Source organism: Phyllostomus hastatus, unplaced genomic scaffold (genome assembly GCF_019186645.2).
Source record: "Phyllostomus hastatus isolate PE091 unplaced genomic scaffold, TTU_PhHast_1.1 phas_contig_196, whole genome shotgun sequence".
Taxonomy (NCBI): Eukaryota; Metazoa; Chordata; class Mammalia; order Chiroptera; family Phyllostomidae; genus Phyllostomus; species Phyllostomus hastatus.
Genome location: NW_025333709.1, coordinates 1,000,636 through 1,022,950, shown reverse-complemented (window position 1 = coordinate 1,022,950; position 22,315 = coordinate 1,000,636). Strand labels below are relative to the sequence as shown.

Sequence of the window (22,315 nt, the reverse complement as noted above, 5' to 3'; positions counted from 1 at the left end):
AAGCCTGGAGCTCTCGGGGGTTCCTGGGGCCGCCAGTGGAACGCCAAAGGTCACGAGCGCGCAGGTCTTGGATCCCTGCTTCCCGAGTTCAAATCCCAGCTCCATTGTTGAAGCGAATTTCACCGTTCCCTCACCTGTCCCACGGGGATAATACAGGACCGACGGGCGGAGGAGGAAGGCGGAGAGCTGGAGGACTCGGTCCCGCACCGCACCGCACGGCAGCGCAGCGGCAGGCCTGCCTGTGCGTGGGGGCTGCCGATGAGCCCCTTCTGTTCCAAGAATCCCCGGTTCTCAGGCCTTGGCCATCACCTCTGGCACCAGGCACCTCCAAGCAGCGAGGAGGTCACTCCCTGCAACGTGCCTTGGGAGGGACAGTTCCCTCAGAGGGGGTGTGGGACCCAAAAGACGGGGTCCTGTTTGGACGTGGCTAAGCAGACCCAAACCAGAGCATTCGTGTTTTTATCTTGAGTTTACGAGCAGTCTCTGGGTCTGATAGTTTTTGCCACTGGAAGGGAATTCGGCGTGGTCGAGTGTCAGAACAATCTGACTCCATTGTGAAGTATGGGGTTGAGTTCTTCACTTTGATAGTGGTTTTAAGTTGGAAGGTGTAAGATTTCCCACAGCCTGTGATCATAAGGGGAGTAGTATTAAAGATAATTGACAAGTGGAACGGAGGAACCGAGACATTTAATTCATCTATAGGAATTCTAAAATAGTTGACAAGGCAGACAACTAAAATGCTAAAGAAATAAATTCAGATTCTACATGTGTGAGTGCAGTTTGAATGTCTAGAGGGAGTTTCAGGTTACACACCATCACACGTGAACAATCTTAGTGATAGCTACACACGACCAGCTTTATACACAGATTAGTCACTGGGATTTCACAGCCCGAGGAAAAGCTACGGTTTTGTATTTGTAACTTCCGTACATTGAAGACGTGATGCTGAGCCCTGGCTGGTGTGGCGTAGAGGACTGAGCGCTGGCCTGCGAACCAAAGGGTCTCCGGTTCGATTCCCGACTGTGGCACACACCTGGGTTGTGGGCCGGGTCCCCAGTGGGGGGCGGGCCGCGAGAGGCAACCCCACGATGATGTTTCTTTCCCTCTCTTTCTCCCTCCCTTCCCTTCCCTTCTCTCTCAAAATAAATAAAATCTTAAAAAGAAAAAGATGTGATGTTGAGAAGCGGACTCACGACAGACACCACGTTCGTGCTCGAAAGCGGCCTCCCGGGCCTCTGCAGAGCTCGAGGGACACGGAGCTTGTGATGTAAGCCTCCCCGGCTCCCTCCCAAGAAGTGCCTCTGACCCCAGGAGTCCGCGGTGTAGAGGCAAGACCGGTGCCCCTGCACTCCCACGGTGCCAGGCAGCAGAGTGCGGGTGCCCGGGCCGCACGCCGGGGCCCGAGAGCCTGCCCGTCGATTACCTGCGGAGCCAGGACCGCCGCCCAAGTGGGTCGCAGACGTCGTCAGCAAGGGTTTTCCAGGGGCACTCACACGGGAAATACACCACAGCAGAGTGTCATCTTCCCGGGTGGTCCCGAGAGGGGCCCCTGGGCACCAGCCGCACCTTCCTCCCCGTGGCTGGCGGCTGGAGCAGGGAGGGGAGGCGTGCCCACTCGCCGTGGCTTCAGGACCAGCCTCCACGGGGCTCAGTGATGTCAGCAACCCGGGTTTCCTGTTGCTCGGGAATACGAGTTAGTTCTGGGGGCGGGTTTGGGTCCTGGCAGAGCTCACACGTTGGGGTCTGCTGGTTTGCGGGGGGGTGGGGAGGGTGACCCAGGCTGGGAGGACAGCTGGCTCTGCTCCAGGCTTCGCCCCAGCAGGCCACCAGGACGTGCTCACACTGGGGTGGGCAGGGTTCTAAGAGAGCGAGACGGAGCTCCAGGGCCACTGGTGGCCCGGGCTCTAAGCTGCCACACCGCCACTTCGGCTGCATCCCGCTGGCCAAAGCAAGTCCAGGGCTGGGGGAAGCAGGCTCTGCCTCTTGATGGGTGGTCACAGGACAAGAAACGTGGATGCAGGCAGACATTTTGCATCCATCTACCGTCCACACCCTAGGGATGGCTGGGGACCTGCTCCCACCAAGGTGTGTATGGAGCAGACGCCCCGGGAGCTCTCTCAGCGTCTCTGGGCAGCGGGCCAGTTCAGGGGGCAGGTAGGGGCCTTGTGGTCTGCCAACCACCACCGTCAGCAGTACCCGAATTTGTGGGGCTCCTGCCTCTCCCCTCTTGCCACCCATGCTTTGGGCACCCATGCCCACTGCAGGAACTGGCCTGGACAGCATGTTCAATTCAGGCTAGTGACACTGTGATCGATGTTCACCCAAGGCTTCAAGGACACAAGAGGCTTCCCTCCTAAAGCACCGGGAAGGGCAGGCCTGTCTCTGTGCAGACAGGGTGAGGCTGGAGCTGCTATCCGTGTGGAGGCAGTGCTCCTGGATCAGGCAGGTCCTGAAGCCCACCCTACATTTGGAGCACCAGTTCTGGGAGCTAATAAAACCCTTTGTGGATCCCTTGGAGCTCCCGAGCAACTGTCGGACAGGTCTCATCACTGTAGTCCCTTGATAACAAAGGAAATGGGTTTGAAACACAACATGGTGTATCAGAAATGTCACATTTATTTTTCTGAATGATATTTAATTTGCTCCCAGCTCTTATTTGACAGGGGGTGGGAAATTCCTCTTTTCACCAGCCTGGATTGTGGGGAAATCCTGGGGTTCTAATGCCGTTCAGAATATTGGGGGAGAACTCCGATCCTTCTGTTCTTGTCACTCCGAGATACCTACCTTCCTGACCAGAGCGTGCCCTGGGGCCCAGCCTCCGAGACGCCATCTTCTCTGAAGACCCAGGTGGGTTGGGGGAGGGGACCTTCCTCCTGGACATCTACCCAACCTGGCAGTTTTCAGCCTTTCCTTTACCGTCCCTTCTTCCTAGGAGTGGCAGCGCAGCCAGCCTGTCAACCCAAGGCCACACCCTCTCCAGCCTGGTGCTGGGCCCCAAGGCCCAGGAGAGCAAACCCCTCCCTGTCTGGCCCTGGGCAGGCTTGTGCCTAGTGGCCCAACCTTGTTCTCTTGGTGACTGGAGGAGGCCGGGCAATGCTCTAAGGTCCCCAGGCTCAGCTTTGGGTTCTGGCTCTGGGGCCATGTCACCTCACCTCTGACCACCAGCAGAATGGGGGCAGGGACAGTTCCTTTGCCATCCTCACTGCCCCCTGCCCCCCACTCATCGCTGTTAGGTTTTCATGAGATGTGGCATGAGAAGGGCCGGTTCCTACTGGCTCAAGGATCCTGGCCACTTCTCCGACCAAACACACACACCCACACACACCCAGTCTTGGGGGCCCCCAGGTTAAACCAGGGGACTCCGGGTGGAGAGTGGGGGCTCCAGGTTTCCACACGCAGAAGGGGCTCTGGGACCTCAGAAGAGGGGCCTCCAATGCTGGGCGTGGGGAAGGGCTAGGGGGTCATACGTAGCACATAAAATCCCCGGGGCCAGGTCCGTTGGGATTCCAAATAAAGAGCGGATACTCTCTTGGCGTAAATTTGTCTCAATCTGGCGTCCTGCATTTTATCTGACAACGCTGCTCTGGGCAGGTGGGGACTGGGGCGCGGGTGGAGGGACTGGGTGGTGGGGGGGGACGGCCAAGGACGCGCGAGGCAGGCCGCTCTCTTTACTCGGCCAGGGCCTCGGGGTCCAGGGATGTGCCCGCGCAGCTCAGGCGGCCTGCAGGCGGCGCGCCGGCCCACAGGCCGAGCCTCTCCGCTGCCTCGCCCGCAGCCTGCGCTCATGGCTCTGCTCCAGCTCCAGCCAGTGCTGCGCCTTCAGCTCCACCGGCTGCCGGTGGGTGGGCGGGGAGGGTTGGTGTAGGCGGGGGCGTCTACCCCGCTGCCCACCGCGGCCCGCCCAGCCCAGCCCCGCCCAGTCCCCCACCAGTCCTGGCTCACCTGCGGCTTGAGGCGCTCGGCCCTGGACGCCGGCACGTACTGCTCGGCCGCCCGACTGCGCCGCTCAGCCGCCCTCTCTTCGATCCTGCGCTGCAGCTCCTGCACGCGCTCGTCCTGCGAGGGCGCCGCCGGGGCCGCTGCTTTTTTCTCCTCCCACCTGCACGGGCGACAGGCTGAGCTTGGGAGGGGGCCCCGACCACAAGCGAGGGGAGTGATTTAGGTGGCCTGGAGCGGGGTAACCCTTCCAGGGCCTCTCTGGTGGGGCTTCCCGGCGCCGCTACCTGTTTGTTCTCTGTACTTAACATTTTAAGAAAGCATTCCGTCTGTATTAACGAGGTGCGTTTGGGGTGATGAGTGAAGGCCCCCTTTTACCTTGCGCTCCCTCCCCGCCCCGCTCTCTCGCCTGGAAGTAGCCTCTGTTGACACTGCTGTCTTGGCACACCTCCCCCAAGCTAAGCCGTTTTCCTTCCGAAAGGAGGCCAGGATACCGGCTGTTCCCAGCTGCCCTCTCCTCAGGTGCGCATCACAGCCCAAGGCATTGCAGGTGCGGTTCCCGGGCCACCAGCTGCCCGGCTGACTGCAGCCCCAGCGCCCACCAAACCGCTCCTCGTGCGTGAATGCCATGGGCTCTAGCTCTGTGCAGGAGCTCCAGGGGCGTTGGTGGGGGGTCGGGAGCCTCTGAGGCTCCCGACACCACCCAGATTGGGTTTGGGGTCTGTCGGGCACCTGGGACGTGGTGAGGTCTCCCAGGGGCAAGCCACCGTGGGGACCCTCGGAGTTGTCGAGGCCGCCTCTGAAGCATACGTAACCGGAGAGCAGACACTCAGGACCGATGGTGCTGGGTTTTGTGACTGTCCCTTCTCTGTCCGCCCCCCCCCCATCACACTCGGACACTTTCTCTGGAGCCCTGGGTGCCTCCCGACCTCCCCGCCTCCCGGAAGGATCAGGCCGGGGCCCACAGGCCTGCCCAGCCCTGGAGGCTGACACCGGCCTCTGCCTGACCCAGCCGCCACACACGGCCGGGAAAGTCGCCGCTGTGTTCCCCGAACAAACGAACTGCCCGTGAGAGCGGTGTGGAGACGCCGGACCGTCCGACGCTGCGTGAGCCCCCACTAGGTGCTGGTCTCAAAAGAAAAAAAAAAGTTACAGCAGACAGCCTTAGGGCCCTGGAGAAGCGTGGGAACAGGATGGTGCTCGCGCTGTCAGGAATTTCTGCCAGACTTTCTGCTCTGTCGCGCGCTGTGTGCTCACGCGGGACAGTGTGTCTTCTCTCAGAAGACGCGCACCAGCCGCTCAGGACAGTGTCAGGTGCGCGCAGCCACCCCCGGACGGCGGCTCGGCGGGGGAGGATGAGCTGGCTGGTGAGAGGAAGCACGCGGCCACGGCCGCACCCGCGACCCAGAGGCAGGATGGCCGGATCTAGGTCGTGGGCATCCAGCCACGTCTGCACGATGGTTCACCTTCCCCGAACGCCCGAGGGCCGCTGGTGAAAACAGCAGGGGCGGGGGCGCTGCCTGGGCGGCGGGGGGGTGTGGTGAGGAGGACCCCGAGGCTGCGGAGGGCACCGACCTCAAGGCCGCAGACCGCCCCATGGCGGCGCGGCACAGCGAGATCTGCTCCAGCGCGTTCTGCAGCTCCTGGCTCTTGGCGCGCTTGTCCTGGATGATCTGGTCCCGCCGCTCCTCCTCCTCCCGCTGCTGGGCCTCCTTGAGCAGGGCCAGCCGCTCACGCAGCTCCACGATGGACATCTCCCCTTGCAGGCCGTGCCCGGGGGTCTAGGGGGAGCGGGGAGGCCCCAGGCTGGCAGCCCGCGCCTTGGCGCACGTCCAGCCCAGCAGCCGTCTCCTGGGCCCCGGCCGTCCTGGGGTGCAGCACTGGTGCCCCTCCCACCGTCCATGGGCCTGGCCAGGCCCCCAGGCCCGCACCTGCCCTCTACCCGGCGGTGTCTGTGTGACACTCCCGCCATCCAGCTTCTCCAGCCCAAGCCCCTGCAGCCCAGGACCCAGACGGAGCCAGGGCTGGGCCTGGACACAGAGCACTCAGGACGCCCCCTCCCCAGCCCCCGGGACCAGGCCTGCCCCCGCCGCGCTGGGCCGGCCGGCCTGTCGCGGCGCTTCCCGCACGGGCTTCCGGGCTCTGGTGCCCAGACTCAGCTGCCGCCCATCCAGCCTCTGGCCGCCACGCACTGTGCTCTCCCTACACTGCCCTTCCCGCCTTGGCGGCCCCGGACCCCCCTGGACACACAGCAAGGCAAAGCCCACCCCGTCCAGCCCCAGGAGCCTTAGCCCCTCCTGCCGCTAGGGGTTGCCACGTTCTCCCCGACAGAAGCGCAACCTCTGAGGCCAGCCCCAGCCCTGCGGCACGGCAGTGCGGGGCCTGCATCTGGGCGCGGGGGGCCAGGCGGAGTTGAGGCGGGCGCCCTGGGCATGCCCTCCTGTGGCAACACCGCACACCGGGTAAGACGTGGGGGCCTCCCCGGGGGCCGTGCGCTCACCTGGGTCAGGTCCACGAGCTTGCCCTGGCGCGTGGGCTGGGACTCCAGGGCCCGGAGCTGGTTGATGAGCTCGCAGCGCCGCCGCTGCTCCTCCTTGGCCTCCTCCGCACGGCGCTGCAGCAGCACCCGGTTCTCCTCGGCCACCTCCTGGACTTGGGGCCAAGGGGGGTGCTGGGGGCTTGGGGGGACAGCAGGAGAGCCTTGCCTCAGGGCCCCCCGGGGCCCTCACTAACCTGGCGCACCTGGCCTCCGCCATACCTGCCTGCCGCCGGCCCTTCAGGAGCTTCATCTGTGCCACCTGGACGTTCTTCTGCCCCTCGGCCACCTGCTCCACCAGCTCCTTCAGGGACTTCTCCTCCTGGAGGCGCCTCTGGGCACACTGCCGCATGAGCTCAGCCATCTGCCGGGGCGGTGACCTGCCACCATCAGGGCGGGCTCCAGGAGGCCCCCCAGCACACCTGTGTCCCCTCCCCCACCCCGCCCTGCCCCAGCCCTGGGAGCAGCATGAGGTCTGGAGGGTAGAGCCAGCCACAGACCCCAAATCAGCCTGGCACCGGGCCGAAGCTCGTGAGCCTCTGGAGGCCAGGCCCTGTGGAGACCCATGTCATGTCCTCTGGCCCCCCCCCCCCGCGTGTTCCTGAGGTGCCGGCCCGGACCCTCGCCCCGCCCGCCCAGATCTGGTGGTGATGAAGCTGGGGGCGCAGCCCAGAGTCCTGGGAAAACTGAGTCAGAGCCACTGGGTTCGCCCCGCAGCCCTGCAGCCCCACAGCCCCTGGGGGCCAGACGGGCCCCCAGCGTCCTCCAAACCGGTCACCTCCTCTCTCTTCTGGGTGGCCCGGTGCCGGTTCTCCCGCAGGAGCTGCTGCCGGGCCAGCGCCGCCTCCTCGTGGCTGAGCTTCCCCTGCAGCCGCCGGCACTCCTCCGCGGCCCGCTGCTCCTGCCGGTCCCTGGCCTGCATCTTCCTCTGCCACTCCAGGAACTCCGAGAAGTCCCCGGCCCCGTCCACGAGCTTGTCCACTCTGAACGAGAGGGGCAAGGCGGCTGAAGTTCCTCCTGGGATGGGGCCCGCGGGGGCCTCCAGGAGGCCTCGGGGTCCCCTGTGGACACTGAACTCACGGGCGCGGGCTGCCCTGTGCCCGAGCGGCCACGTCGCCCCCCCCCACGTGCTTGCCTGCCCCGGCCACCCTTCACCCACAGCTTCCCACCCTCCCTCCTTCCACTCGTCCGCACACCCCTGTGTCCACCGCCGTCGCCCCGCCCACCCCTCTGCCCACGCTCCGCCCCTCTGTCCCTCGCTCTGTCTCTCATTCATCCGGTCAGCCACCCCAGCTCCCGCCCAGTGCCCAGCTCAGGGAGCAAGCACGGGGCATCTCAGGGCCCAGGATGCGGCCCGAGGAGGTGCCCACCATCGAGGGAGGTGTGGGGGGGGTGGCCAGCGACCGCTGAGCCCACTCCTACCCTGTCTGACCCCCTCACGGAGCCGAGGGGGTCTTTCCGGGGTGCAGCTGGGACCCCAACCCCACCTGCGGGAGGCCGCCCAGCCTGCAGGACCGCAGCCGCCAGGCCCTCCCCGCACCCCGCCCGCCAGCCCGGTCCCGTTCCCCCGACCTCTGCAGCTCCTTCTCCACCTGCCGCTGGTACAAGGCCCCTTCCCGCAGAATGGTGGCCGTGTTCAGCTTGACCGGGACCTCGTTCGGCTGCGGAGGAGGAGGATGAGAGGCTGGCTGGGGCAGGGCGGGGGGAGGCGGTGCCCCGGGAGCAGGGACGGCCCCGCCCTCTGCCCGCCACATCCGCGCCTGCCCGGGGACTTCCCTCTCCCGTATGGGCGGCGCTCTGGCCACCTGGCCCTGGGGGCAGAGCAGGCCGGGAAGTGGGGGCCCCAGGACACCCTGCGCCCACGCTGACCACTCAGGAGCACCCCTCACCCTGTAGAAGGTCAGTTTCGGAGTCTTATGGATCCGGGGCAGGAACCGGAGTCGCAGCTTCCTGGAGCCCTGCGGGGGTCGGGTCCTGGCACCGAGCCCACCAGGTGCCCGGAATGCACTCTGGGAGGCCCACCCTGCACACGGGTCCCCCCAGGGCAGGGCCCCTGTGCTGTGATGTACCCACAAACCTTGGGGGGCACTGGGCTGCACGGGGGGCAGGGGGCAGGGAGAGGACAGGGCCTACCAGGCTGGGGAGAGCAGGTCCTGGTCAGGAGGGCTCAGCCTCTAGCTCAGGGTCCCACTACCCAGCTGCCCCCCGGGCTGACCCCGTGACCTGTGGTGGGCTGCTCCCCGAATCTGTTTGCTCCCCCAGGGTGGGCGCCACAAGTACCGCTGTGGAGAGCCACTGGCAGAGGTGCCCCCCACGGGACCTCGGCCACCCCTTCCCCCCTCCGGCATGCTGCTAGGCTGGGTGCCTGTGCCCCCACTGGCCCCAACTGCGGGGGCCCCGGTGGGAGGCAGGCAGGGGCTGGGCCGGCACCCACGAGGCGTCCAGGGCAACCAGCCTTCCTTGTCCTGCGCCCGTCACTTCTCCGAACACCCCCTGGGCTTTTTTCTCACAGAAATCGTGAATGCGGAGCGTGGAGATCCGGAAACCCCCCAGAGGGACTGGCCGGAGACTTCCCAAGGCGCTTCTGGACCTGCGTCCACACCGCCCTCAGCAGGGCTGCCGCTGGCCTGGCCCCAGCCCCGGCCCCGGGGGCCTGGACCCCACGCTCCAGACGAGAAGGCCACCCAGGGGCTCGTGTGTGGCCGCTCCCCCAGGCCTCTGCAGACGCCCCCCCAGGACCTGCTGGCGCGGAGGGCAGGGTGTCACCTGCGCGGGGGCCTCCCTGCGGGCCCTGGGCGCTGCGCACCGCATCTCCTCCAGGTTCGCCAGCAGCAGCAGCTCCTGCAGGCAGCGAGAGGCTCAGCCTCCCAGGCTCCCCCCGCCCTCTGTCCTGGGGTCGGGGGTGGGTGTGGAGGCCCAGACGCCTCCTCTTCCTCCCCTTTCCCACTGTCCCTGGGAGGCCAGGTCCCGTTTGCCGCTCACCTCCGCCCTCCGGCGGTTGTATCTCTTGGTCATCTCCAGCACCTTTGGCTCCTTGGGTGGCTGGTAGGTGCTCTGGGGGGCCTGTGGGTGGTGGAGGGAGGAGCCCACATCACCAGTGGCCCAGGGGTGAGGGGCAGGCCACGGCCCTGGAGCCAACGGAGGCTGGAAGGGATGCCTTAGCTACAGCTGGGACCTGTGGGGTGTTGGCCGTCACCAGGGGGAGGGAAGGACTTCAGGCCGACAGCAGGAAGGAGGGTGGCCAAATGCAGGGCCCGAGCCACTGGACATTGGAGGGATAGGTGGAGGACTACTGCCTGGCTGGGCAGGGGGTGGACACGGAGCAGCCACCCCTCAGTGGCCGGAGCGGCAGGTGAGGCCGCCCGTTCACCCGCCCAGCAGGTGTCTGATGCAGTCCTGCCCGGACCGAGGCTGAGCCAGGCCTTGGGACAGAGTGGATGGACAAGGTCTAGTAACAGAGACCCACGAGCTACCAAACAGCTGCAAAACCTGACTGGCGCCCCGAAGCAATGGAGCCGGGGTTCACGAGAAGGACAGGAAGCGAGGGGCCCGTCCAGGGGAGGGCCTCACGGAACGTCTCTCTGGTGGGGCTGTACTGAGTCCTGGGGAGGCTGGGGGAGGCGGGGGCCCAGGGCCCTCCAGCAGCACCCCATGCCTCTCCCGACAGCCCTCAGTTCTGCAGGGGAGCAAGGTGGACTCTGGGGAGCCGAGCTCACCGGCGGTGCCCAGCACAGAGTCCGTGACGGGCCAGAGCACCATGCCCTCTGTGTGGGGGGCAGCTCCCCGAGGGGAGGCACGCGACAGAAGCAGATCTGATTGTGCTTTTACGGAGCTCTGGGCCTGAGCTGTGCTCTCCTGCCTGGACACTGTGCAGTGTGGGTGGGGAACCTGGGCGTTGCGCTGCAATGAGAGCGGCGAGCCCGAAGAGGATGTAGACCCACGGAGGGGACTAGGGCAGAGACGGTCAAGAGAGCTGAAGCTGGAACCCTGATCAAACTATGCCTGAAACCTACCCCATTGCGGCCATGAATATCTGAGCAAAGCTGAGCAGCTTTTTTCTGTTACTTGCAACACAACGCATCCTGAATGACAGGAGTCAGCAAGGCAGGGAGAGGGAGGGGGAGGGGTTCTGGGCAGAGGCTGTGCGGTGGGGACAGGCCATGTGACCGGGGTCACACAGAGAGACATTACCACCTGCCTGCGGTCCAGAGGAAAGGACCCCCAGCCCCACCAAGCTGACAATGTCCACTAAAGGGCAAGGAACACTCCCCTGACCCCTGTGGGCACTTGGCGCTCTGCCTGGGCCACGGGAGGCAGTGGTCCACAGCAGCAGGGCCCAGAGTGGGCTCCGAGCACCGAGTCCAGCGGGCTCGCCCCACGTCTACTGACCAGACCGCAGCGTGTGGAGTGCGGTGACCCACGGTGCAGGGTCCGGGCTAGCTGAGCTCCCTTCTCTGTGGGGCGGGGTCGTCGAATGCTCCCGCCCTGGCCCGGGCCAGCCCCACCGCTGGCCCACAGGGTCCACTCTCCCGGCCTGGACAGCCTGTGCCCACTGCAAATGCCGGCACTTACTGGTGTTGCCTTGGCCATGACAGGGACAGGCTCGGGCACTGGAATGGCACGGGGTCTGGGGACAGTCAGGTTGAAGCTCTTGGGCTTTGTGACCGTGGCCTTTGAAGGAGGGGGCCGACTGGTCGACGGGCCCTCCAGCTGGCTGATCAGCTCCTGGACCTCCGGCTGCCATCTTGGGGGCAAAGGTGGGAGGAACCGCTGGGGGTTTCTTTCTAAGCGGGTCGTCAAGGGGACGGCCCTTGGTCTCCGAGGGACCCCCGGGAGCTGGGGCCCACCTCAGGGTGGGGGTGACAGTGGAGCCACCGTGCACTGGGTGCCGCTGCCGTGCGGGAGCTGCCCCCGCCACCCCCCCAGCGCCACACAGACCCACGCTTCCCCGTGCGGGGAAGGACGCTGAGGCCCACGGCTGCCCTGTCCTGGGCGAGTGGGGGCGGGGAGCTCGGAGACCGGGCAGACCCCTCTGCCGGAACCCGAGGGCTCTGCAGAGCAGGGGCAGCTGGGGCGTGGCGCTGGCCTGGGCCCCAGCAGCTGGCCCAGGGGACGGAGGCGGGTGGAGAGGAAGAGCAGCCCCGAATGGCTGGCGGTGGGCAGGGGTGGGGCAGGTGGGAGGGTGGGGCGGGGGACAGCTTGGGGGGGCACCCCGGAGTAGGGGTTGGGGAAGGGTCCAGCTGGGTCCCAGATCGGGGCCCCCTTCATGCCCCCACACCCCTCCATGTTCCCTCCTGGGGGGGCGACCACAAGGATTGAAACAGCCCCTGCCCCTGAGGGGGACGCAGGGCCACCGGAGGGGGAAGGGCATGTGCGAGGGCCAACAGGGCGTGGGCAGGGACAGGTCTGGGGCGGCCCTGGTCCCAGGGCAGGCCAGGGCAGACCGCTCGTGGGCCGTGGTGGGGCGGGAGGCAGGCACCCCAGAAGCAGCTGAGCAGCTGCCCGGAGGGAGGGAGCTCGCGGGCCGGCAGGTCCAGGCCACGGCGAGCTCCCCGAGGGCAGGCAGCGCGTCCCCGAGGGCAGGCAGCGCGTCCGGCCTGGCCGGGCTCCTCATCCCACAAGGACGCGGGCGAAGACGCAGCGCCTGCCTGGGCCAGGCCTCCTCCCCCTCGGGACGGCCACCTTCCCTGAGCCTCCCACTCTCTTGCCCGTGCAAGAACAGTCCATCTGTCTGTCCCCAGGAAGACAGCGGGTCCCCTGGTCCTATCCGAGGCAAGCAGCTGGGGCAGCAGCCCTTGGCCCGAGCTGCCTCTCCAGGGAGGCCGAGGGTGAGGCCAGGCCACCGCGCTGGTCCTGCTGCGGCACCAGGGATTCCAGGGCTTGCCCGCGCCTGCCGGCAGAGGCAGGGAGGCCGCTTCGGGGTGACAGGCCCAGGAGTGGTGTCCTGGGGGACACCAGACGGGCATGTAGGCCAGAATCCACCGGGAGCTCCCCACCCCCGGGGTTTGCGGGAGGCGGCCAGGCCAAGCCCCACAGGCCCCTGCAGGGCCCGCAAGGCTGGGGCCACAGTCGCCGTCCCCGAGTCAGCGGTGGGCTCCAGAGCAGAGGGGCCGCGCTCACCCCACAGACTCGGACGGCCCCAGAACCGCCCTGGCCACCAGCCGGCCGCCCGCCGTGGGGGTCAGTCTGGGCCCCCAGGCCTCACGCTCTGGCACGCGGGTCACGGCTTCTCGGGCCCCCTCACCCCCGCGGGGCCCCGTGAGCAGGGAGGGGGCCCGGCGCCGGCCCACCTCAGCAGGGGATCCGTCCAGTCCGTCACGTGGGCCGTCTCGTAGACGAGGCTCCACTCGTCCTTGATCCACGAGCACAGGTTTAAGGGGTTGAAGAAGAACCCGAGGAACTGAGGGGGTGGAGGTGGGGGCTCAGCCGAGAGCTCGCGCCCCCTGCGGGGAGTCGGAGCCTGGGGCAGGTGGGGCTGGTGTGCGGGGGGCGGGGACCAGTGCCCACGGCCTCAGGAGGCTCTTCAGGACGGACCTCCCTCCCTGGGGACAGGAAAGGGGCCGGCCTCTGCTCACTGCCCCTCATGCTGGGCTGGGGGGCCGTTCTGGGAGGACTGCCCCTCACCAGAAGGGCTTCTGCTCACAGGATCTGGGCCTCGGGGCAGCCCAGCGGGCTTGTCCTCCCTGCGGGGACCCCTGCTCCGGCCAGACCCTGGAGCCTGGAGGCCTCCACCCCACTCCCAGAGAGCTCGTGGTGGGAACAGGCAGACAGCTGCCTGCCCGCCCCGTCCCACCCCATGGGCTCAGGAACCCCGAGGATGGACCAGCTCCCTTTTCTACAGCCCGGCCTCTACCGCCCAGCCCAGCGCAGCACGGGGCACGGGGTCCCTGGGGACGTGAACTGCCCACCAGCCCCTCTCCTGGGCAGCGGGTCCCCGCGCTGGAGCTGACGCTGCCTCCCCTGGGCAGACCGTGGGGCCTGGGGGTGGTGCTGGGCAGCCGGGGCTCCCAAAGGCCGTTTCCAAGCTGCTGGCCCTCAGGAGACCTGGGGTCCCTTTCGGTTGCCCAGGGAGCCCTGCCACCCCTGGGGGCTGGAGGCGCACACCCACACACAGGCCTCTGGGGCCCCACGAGGGGCGAGGGGCTCTCTGGCAGCTGAGACGGGCGCAGGCCCCAGCCCCTGTCCCAACACAGAACAAGCCGGGCAGGGCCTCTCTCTCTCTCTCTCTCTCTCTCTCTCGTGAAAACGAGCCGGGAAGGGGAGAGGTCAGCGCCCGGGAGGACGGAGCTCTGCCCTCGGGGCTGCGGGGAACCGGCGGTGGCCCACCTTGCGCATCTTGTCCGCGGGCTGGGACTTGACGATGTCGCTGAAGAGCTGGAAGCCGAGCTCCTCCAGCTGGAAGGTGGCCAGGTAGCAGATCACTGAGGAGACAGGCGGGCGCGGGTGGGGGAGGGGGAGGAGCCCCCCGCCCCCGCGCGGAGGGGACGACGCCGGGATCTGGCCTCGGGGAGTCGGTGCGGCACCCTCAGGCCGTAACCGTGACACGTCAGGACTGAAGGCGCTGTCCCAGCCGGTGGGACACCCTGGGGCCCTTCTCCCCGTTATCTCCCTCAGAGAGCTCTCGGAAATTCCAAAGGCTCCCCGGTAAAAGTAAAAATCACTCTGGGTTTCGTTTGCTAATTCTGAGAGACCGCACTGCCTGCTGCAAGCCAGCTGGGACTCGACCTTCTGAGTGAGGCGGGGGTCGGGGGAGGCGAGGGCTTGTCAGCTGTCCGTCAGGCCTGGGGCCCACCCATGAGGCACTGTTGGCCCTGGGGCCTGAGCGGACGAGCAGCAAGGGGACCCCGGGACCAGGAGCCCAGCACTGCACCAGGCAGTAGGCTACCCAGCTCAGCCTCCGAGCACCTGCCGTCACCAGCCCTCCCTTCCTAGGCAGTGGCGCCCAGACACAGCGGCCCCCACACCCCAGGAAAGCAGGCCACTTGCAGGAAGGCCAGGCCCAGGGCTCCCCTCTCACCCTTCGGGTCTGGGCCCTGGGGCCTGGCCTGCAGCGTGCCCACCTACAGCCTGTGCCCAGGGCCCTGCGGTGGACCCCGTCCACAGTCCACGCCCGGGTGGCAGCCCGGAGCAGGCAGCGTGCAGGGGCTGGAGGGGCGCCGCCCGCGGCCGTGTCCACCAGGTGGCTGCGGCAGTGGGTCTGTCTGCATGGCTCTCGGAGGCAGGGCCTACCTGCCCGGGGGCGGGCGGGCACCTACCCTGGAAGAGGTGGTAGTCAGCCCGCAGGCACAGCCGGCCGTCCCGCACGTAGAAGGCATCCACCACGACGGCCAGCAGCTTCCGGTACTCAATGCAGCCGGACAGCACCTCCAGAATGAACGCCTGCTTCTGGGGGCTCAGAGTCTGGAAGACAGACGGGCTGGGTGGGGGCCGAGGCCAATGCCTCCGGGCGCTCGCTCGGGGCCCCCGAGGCCTGGCACTCAGAGCAAGGGCGCGGGGGCCGGCGCCCGACCTGCGGGGGACCAGCCCTGCTGGCGCCCCTCCCGGGCCAGGGCCCAGTCCCACAGGTTCTCCTGAGTGACGGCAGGTGGGGGCAAGGACAGGAACACACAGAAAACGACCGGGCAGTAAAAGGAACGACGCGGCAGGGCCGGCACTGTGTGAGTCCACTCACACGCAGTCCCGGGGAGCCAACCTCCAAGGACAGAAGAACAGCCAGAGCCCTGGCTGGCATGGCTCAGTGGACTGAGTGCAGGCCTGCGAAGCGAAAGGTTGCCGGTTTGATTCCCAGTCAGGGCCCATGCCTGGGTTACCAGCCGGGTCCCCAACAGGGGACCTGTGAGAGGCAACCACACATGGATGTTTTTCTTTCTTTTCTTTTCTCTTTTCTTTTCTTTTCTTTTTCCTTTCCTTTTCTTTCTTTTCTTTTCTTTTCTTTTCCTTTCTTTTCCTTTCCTTTCCTTTCTTTCTTTCTTTCTTTCTTTCTTTCTTTCTTTCTTTCTTTCTTTCTTTCTTTCTTTCTTTTCTTTCCTTCCCCTCTCTAAAAATAAATAAATAAAAGCTTTGAAAGAAACAAAGATGGCCCTTGCCAAGGGTGGGGCAGGGGCTGAAGAGTCACTGTTTGACGGGGATGGGGACGAGGGGACGGGGTGTCCCGTGGGGAGATGCAGAGTCCCAGGGGCCATGTGCGAACGTGCCCAACACCACTGAGCCGGACACCGCGGTTAAAGTGGTAAATCTTACGTGTGTGTTTGACCACAATGAAAAAAGAGCGAGCTCCTACGAAAGGTGTCAGATGAATGATTTAAAAAATACTACCCCCCCATCACCACCGAAAAACCCGAGTGACAAGCAAGGAGAGGGGCAGTGAGGGCTGGTCAGACAGGCAAGCCAGACGGAGGCGGCCCCTCGCAGGGGGACGCTGGGTTGCCCCCGCACGCTGCGGACCGGGGAGGGGTTTGTGACCGTGGGCCACGCGTCGCCCGCTCACACAGGTGACCGCACCTCGGAGACGAGGAGACAGGACACCTGCTGCCGCACAGCAGTGGGGGGGCAGCTGGCGGGTGGGCGCGGGCCTCACTTCCCCGAACGTGATGTAAAAAGATGCTTCCGGAACCCTCCCAGGCGACTGAGTGGGGCGTCGGAATAAAGTCACCCGCAGGGATGTTAAAAAAACCTTTATTTTCTGCTAATCAATTAAATAAATTTTGGTATCTCATTGTTTTATTTTGATATTTTTATTGTCAGTGAAATGTTTATGTTTACTGGACACTTATCTGTACTGCTGTGTATTCCCCAATTTGTATTCTTGGCCAACATTTTTTTATTGGGACTATCTTTTTCTTTTTCTTTTTCTTTTTAGATTTTATTTATTTATTTTTAGAGAGGGAAGGGAAGGAGAAAGAGAGAACGAGAGAAACATCAATGTGCGGTTGCTGGGGGCCGTGGCCTGCAACCCAGGCATGTGCCCTGACTGGGAATCGAACCCGCGACACTTTGGTTCGCAGCCCGTGCTCAATCCACTGAGCTACGCCAGCCAGGGCCTATGGGACCATCTTTTTCTTAACAGATTTTCAGAGTTGTTGTTGATGGAGACAGTTTGCAGGGTCACCTCCTCGCGGCTGTGTGACTGACCATCTTGCTCGGAGCGGAGATTTTCTCAGTGTGCAGCACACAGAGAAGCCTTACTTCTGGGGGGACGTCCAGTCTCTCTTTCCCTCTGCGGTGTCTTCCCTTGTTCTTGTGCGAGAGGACGGGGGGCAGGGAGGGCACCCGAGGGGCTCGCCCCGCCGCCCCACCGCAGTAACCGCAGGAGCGGGACAGTGCGGCGCCGTCCTGGTGGGCGGGGCCCCCGCCACTGCTCCCGGCGCCACTGCGCGGCACCGCATCTGGGTGCTGGGCATGCGCGAAAGCCCAGCTGCTCCCGGTGCAGACCCTGCAACCTCCCCGTGGCTCCCAGTGCCAGGTGAACCCGGGCTCCCTCCCGGGCCTGCCTGGCCTCGGGCTTGGGGCCCCGGGCGACTCGGCGATGACCCCGTTCTGCGGCCATGACCGTCCTCTGGGCTCCTGCGGGCTCCTCCGCGGCCTCCCGGTGGCCCACGGTCTCAGGGCCCAGCCCTCCGACCTCACTCCGCGATCTCCCTGCGGAGCGTCAAGGCCGAAAACCTGCCGACTCCAGGTGCACAGCAGCCCTCCTGGGGCTCCGGAAGGCTCCGCCCAGTCCTGCCCCACCTCTCACTCAGATGGACAGGCGACAGACAGACGGACAGATGTCTGAGGCTTGGCCGGCTACCCCGCTCCTGCAGCTCTTCAGACGGAACCGCGAGGGCCTTCCGGACGCGCCCGTGTCTCGACTGCGCCCCATCCTGCGGCAAGGGGGGCCCAGCAGCTCCTGGGTCCCCCCACGGCCCACTTCCAACCCAGCCGCCACGCGTTTCTGTTACAACGGAAGTCAGGGCAAGGCTGTCCTCGCTCAGAACATTCCAGAAGGAGCCCTTAGTTGGGCCAGCGAGGCCCTCTGTGGGCTGGCCCAGCTCCCTCCGAGTCCCCAGGGCACCCGGGCCCACTCCAGCCGCTCTGGCCTCGGGCTCCAGCACGTGGACGTGACTTCAGGGCCCCGGGCAGGCTGTTCCTTCTGCCTGCGACGCTCTTCCCCGCACGCTCGCTCCCCACTCCCACCTCAGCTCAGACGCCGCCGCCCGGCCCGCCGCCCCCCGGCCTGCCGCCCCGGTGGTCAGACACTGCCCGGTCCCGGTGCCCAGCACACCAGCTGCTGCGCTGCCCCCGCCCTGAGGCCCCATCAGCCGGCGCCCGCCAGACACGGAACGGACTCGCTGCCTCGGCGGGAGGGTGGGGTCCCACTCTGGGTCGGCTCTGGCCGCAGCCACCGGGCTAGGGCCTCGGTGTCCCTCGCAGGTTCCCCTGGCCCTGGGGCTGAGCCCACACCGAGGGCACCAGCCGCAGCCCCCCCACCCCGCCCCCACTGTGACCCCGGCCCACTCCGTGGGTGGCAGACGGGGCAGCGCCGGCAGGGCTGGCCCTGGGGCGGCCGCGTCAGCTCTGCCAGCAGGAGCGGAGTGGACCGGGGCGTGCTGCCCACGGCCGCCTCTGCGCCCGCCTCCCCGCGAGGCCCAGGGCACAGCCCCTGCGCGTCCTGCCAGCTACGTCCCGGCCTCTGTGGGCGGGAGGGGGCACTGTCAACAGGGTCAGACCCGGAGCCCGAGGTGCAGGCCCCGCTGCCACCGGCCCCCCGGCAGGAGGTCTCGGGCAGGGCTCCACGGGGCCAAGGGGTGGACAACACGCTGGCCCCCGTGCCAGGCTGGGCCCTCGGCCAGGTCCCCGCCCCCGGGAAGATCAGCCCTGCCGGGCGCAGAGAGGACCCTGAGGCCCGGGGATGGTGCCGGCCGGAGGGCGCCGAGCAGGCGGGGCTGGGCGGGGGTGGCGGGGGGCCAAGTTGTGCAGGGAGGGCCCCGAGCTGGAGCTGGGTGCTGACTCTGGCTAGCCGGCCACGGAGGCCCGCAGGCCGTGGCTGCCCACGGGGCCTCTGATTCTGTGATGGGCTCTCGAGCTGCTCCCTCCTGCTCTGTCCACCCTGTCCTCCCTCCCCTCTGGCTCGGCCTTTCCCCACCCCTGCCTCCCCCTGCATCGGCAGCCTGACCACTGCCGGTCACTCGTCTGCCAGCCCAGTGCTGACCTCTGGTCCTCCTGCCCGGAGCGCACCGGCTGGCCTGCCTGGTGGCCCCTGAGCGGCCCACCTCCCCGGCTCTGGTGCCCACGCTGTGCGCATGCGGGCCCTCTGTGGCCCCTGCCCACACCGTGCCTGGACCACTGCCTCCCACTCGGCCACAGGTCAGGACTGCAGTCCCAGTGCCTGGGATCCTCCCACCCCCAGGGCTCTCTCTCAAAGCCAGGTGCTTCTCCAAGTCCCGCTCGGACCTCATGACTTCCTGGAAGCCCCGGGCTGCCCGCTGTGCCCGATGCGCCCGCCTCTGCCCCGCAGGCCCGGGTCCAGCCTCTGCAGGTTCCCAAGCCCGGCCCATTGGCCCTGGTGCCCGAGCTCTCGGGCTGGCCAGCCTGGAGGGAGGGCCCTGCAGCGGGCGGCAGGGGAAGGCGTGGCCCCCAGGGAGTGGCAGCCCGTAGTACCCATCCCCCTTACGGGACACTCTCATGTCCCCCGTGGTTGTGCCCTAGTGAGACGATGCATGTTCCCCCCAGAGCACCTGGCCGGGGACACACTGCAGAACCCAGGTTTTGGGGTGGCCCAAGCTGCGTGCTGGCCGCGCCCCTTCCTCCGGCTCCAGCCCCGGCCCAGCAGCCGGGGCTCAGAGTTGTTCCCGGCCTTCAGGCCACTTCCGTTGCTCTGCAGCCGCGTGGAGAACCCCCGGCCTCGGCACCCCACATGCACGGCGGGGCGACGGGCCCCTCTCTGGCCCCTCCAACCTTCTCTGTGAGGGGCGGCTGGACTGCCGCCGAGGGAGGCCCACCCGAGGGCCGGGGGGCTGTCCCCTGCGTGTGTGCACGAGTGTGCGAGAGGACGGTCCCCAGACCTCCACCCGGAGAGGGAGAGGCCCCACACCTGCCCCAAACCCACCGCTGCCTGCACCCCGTGGGCTGCCCCGCTCACTGCGTCGGGCCTGCCCCGGCCCCTCGGGTCCCTCCGCTGCACCTGGTCCCGGGCCCAGCACTTCAGCAGCAGCTCGGAGCGTCCCAGCCCGGCCCCTCCATCCTCCCCAGGCTCCCGTGGGAGCAGCTTGCTTGCAGCAGGTCGCCCCAAACCCGCCAGCTGCAAACAGTGAACTGCGTCCTCTCGCGGTTCCGGAGGCCGGACATCAGAAACCGAGGCGGCAGAGGTCAGGCCCTCCCTGAGCAGCAGGTGGACGGCCCCACATGCCCCCCTCCGGAGGCTGGTATGGCCGGTGCCGCCCCCCACCCCCCGCTGGCAGAGCTGGCACCCTGGCTCCACCCCCGCGGTCCCTGGGCCTTCTTGTGTCTCCGCTGTCACGTGGTCTGCATCCCACCTCCCTCTTCCTAAAAGGACCCCCGTTTCCGCACTTGGGGTTCACCCTAAAGCAAGGACAACCTCATCTCGAGATTCCTAATCGAGTCTGCAAAGATGGCATTTCCAAATAAGGTCAAACTCGCAGGTAACGAGGGGCGAGGACTCCGGCATGTCTTTGTAGGGGTGCAGGTGAGCCCCACAGCCCTGCCCGTCCCCAGCTGCCATTGTCTGCGTGCCCTCCGACCTCCGGCCGGGGCAGTCTCAGGCCTTGGCCCCGGCAGCTGGAGATAAACATGTGCGGCCTGGACCGGTCGCTGTCCGGGGCTCCATCGCCTGGGACCCCCGCGGCCTTCTGGAGGGGCCAGCCAGGACCAGTGTGTCCGACGGAGGGGCTGCAACTCTGCCCGCGTGAGCGAGCGCCCCGCCATCCCAGGGCGCCGGCCGCCCGGAGTCGGGGTGGTGGGTGCCCCCCACAGACAGGCAGGCGGACGTCACCATGCCAGGCTCGCCCGGGGACTGCCAGGGTGCGTTCCCCGCTCATAACCTGCTGTTCGTGGGGACGAGATCCCCCGAACAGTTTGCAGTGACAGCCCAGCTGTCCATCCCAGCTATGAAATACAGTCACTAACTTTACTACTTTCGCCTGAGCTGGGCGGGGGGGAGGGCAGCTGAGGACAGAGAGTCAGATGTGGGACAGTGGGAACTACAGGGGGTGACGGGCAGGAGGACTGTTCTTAAAGCTGGAGCAAAGGCCCCGGCTGGTGTGGCTCAGTGGCTTGAGCCCCAGCCCGCAAACCAAAGGGTCCCTGGTTCGATTCCCCGCCAGGGCACATGCCTGGGTTGCAGGCCAGGTCCCCAGTAGGGGGCGCAGGAGAGGCAACCACACACTGGTGTTTCTCTCCCTCTCTTTCTCCTTCCCTCCCCCAGTACATAGTAGTTGATGGGGAACCCAGGGGGCAGCTGCAGGCAGGCACTGGGGGGTTGGGCAGCAGGAAGGGTTGTCCCCGCATTGGGCCTTGCAGCCTCGGGACGGATGGGTGTGCTTGGGCCTGGCCCTCGGCAGCTTCATCATTTCCCCCAACTGCTTTGGGCTCAGGGAACGGACTGGAGAGCGGGTGCAGACCCGGCGAGTGGGTGGGAGGGAGGCAGAGCCACTGGAGCGCACCCTCAGTCCGAACGGGGCCAGGGCCGCAAGCTCCCTCTCGCAGGTCCTGCCGTCCCTCCCGCCCCCACGGGCAGGGCAGTGACCGCTTGTCCTGCCCCACCCCAGTCCAGAGGCTTTCTGGGGGCTGCACTGCAGGGCCCCTCCACCCCAAGGGGGTGCAGCAGAGGCCACACCTGAGCAGGTACGGGGGCTGCGGGGACCGCCTCCCTGGGGGGCCACAGCCCTGCTGGAAAAAGGGACAGCCGGGCTGCTGCCCCGGCCTGTAAGCAGATACCAGAGGACAGCAGGGGTGGTGGCCGAGGGTGAGCCGGCTGCGGTGCCCAGCCCCCCCCACGGGGACTGAAGCAGAGGGTGGGCAGCCCGGCTGGGGGCAGTCAGGCGTGCGGACGCAGCAGCCCGAGGTGCATGCCAGTGCGCTGCGCAGCGTGACACACACTCTGGGGGCCAGGCCCGCCGCCCAGGGCCAGGAGGGGTCTGTGCCTGCAGGGCGCTCGGCTGAGCACTGTCAGCCGCTCCGGTGACCTGCTGGAGTGACCTTTAGGATGGCCAGGCCTTGGAGACCAGGACGCGTCCCCAGGCCTCGTGTGTCAGGAAGGAGCCTGGTGCCATTTCCTGGAAGGTGACTGGCTCCCTGACAGGTGTCCCTGGCCGGCCCCTTGGCGGCCCGAAGCGCCACCCCGCCCCTACCTGCAGGGACGCACGCACGGCCTCCAGGAACTGCTCCGGACTGTCCTTCTTGGGTTTAAACCGGCCCAGTTGCTCGATCACAGCCCCCAGGCATTTTCTGTAGTAGGCCATCTTCCCGGGGAGGGCCCTGCAAGCAAACCGTGCAGGCCAGCTCAGCGGGCAGCAGAAATGGCCGCAGGACCCTCACCAACGGGATGGGAGGCTGCCAGGGCCCCGGGGCCTCGTGTGGTGAGGAGCGTTGAGTGGAAACGGGGACCCCAGCTGGGGCAACCTGGGCCACTTCCTAGGCTCTCCCTGCGTCTCCTGCTGTCCAGGGGCTCAGGCTGCTCCCACCTGTCCCCCAACTTTACATGGTGGGGGGTGCCCCCTGGGAGGTGCCAGGCCAGAGCTGAGGCACCTCCGGGCGTCCCTCAGCCCAGGGTTTGACCATGTGGCTCTGCAAGACACGCCCAGCAGGGACGTGTGACCTCACCACAGGAGGCTGGGGCGGGAAGAA

General features: G+C 66.7%; 1 protein-coding gene across 1 annotated transcript; it reads right to left on the bottom strand.

The window, feature by feature from the left end:
* Positions 1–3,712: 3,712 nt before the first annotated feature.
* On the bottom strand, positions 3,713–21,930 carry CFAP99 (cilia and flagella associated protein 99). Its single transcript, XM_045834705.1, has 15 exons — positions 21,820–21,930; positions 14,728–14,872; positions 13,799–13,893; positions 12,763–12,872; positions 11,045–11,216; positions 9,455–9,535; positions 9,239–9,313; positions 8,362–8,430; positions 8,045–8,133; positions 7,251–7,455; positions 6,695–6,836; positions 6,437–6,588; positions 5,512–5,717; positions 3,943–4,099; positions 3,713–3,823 (listed from the first exon to the last, which is right to left on the bottom strand). The coding sequence occupies exons 1-15, from the start codon at positions 21,928–21,930 to the stop codon at positions 3,713–3,715; spliced, it is 1,920 nt and encodes a 639-aa protein (XP_045690661.1).
* Between the last annotated feature and the right edge of the window lie 385 nt (positions 21,931–22,315).

Excerpts from the sequence above, each read along its gene's own strand:
- CFAP99 (XM_045834705.1), bottom strand. The coding sequence starts at position 21,930 with ATGGCCTACTACAGAAAATGCCTGGGGGCTGTGATCGAGCAACTGGGC. Across the intron at positions 13,894-14,727 it reads TGACTACCACCTCTTCCAGG|TGATCTGCTACCTGGCCACC; the intron begins GTAGGTGCCCGC and ends CTGTCTCCTCAG. Across the intron at positions 4,100-5,511 it reads GGGCGGTCTGCGGCCTTGAG|GTGGGAGGAGAAAAAAGCAG; the intron begins GTCGGTGCCCTC and ends TCGCCCGTGCAG.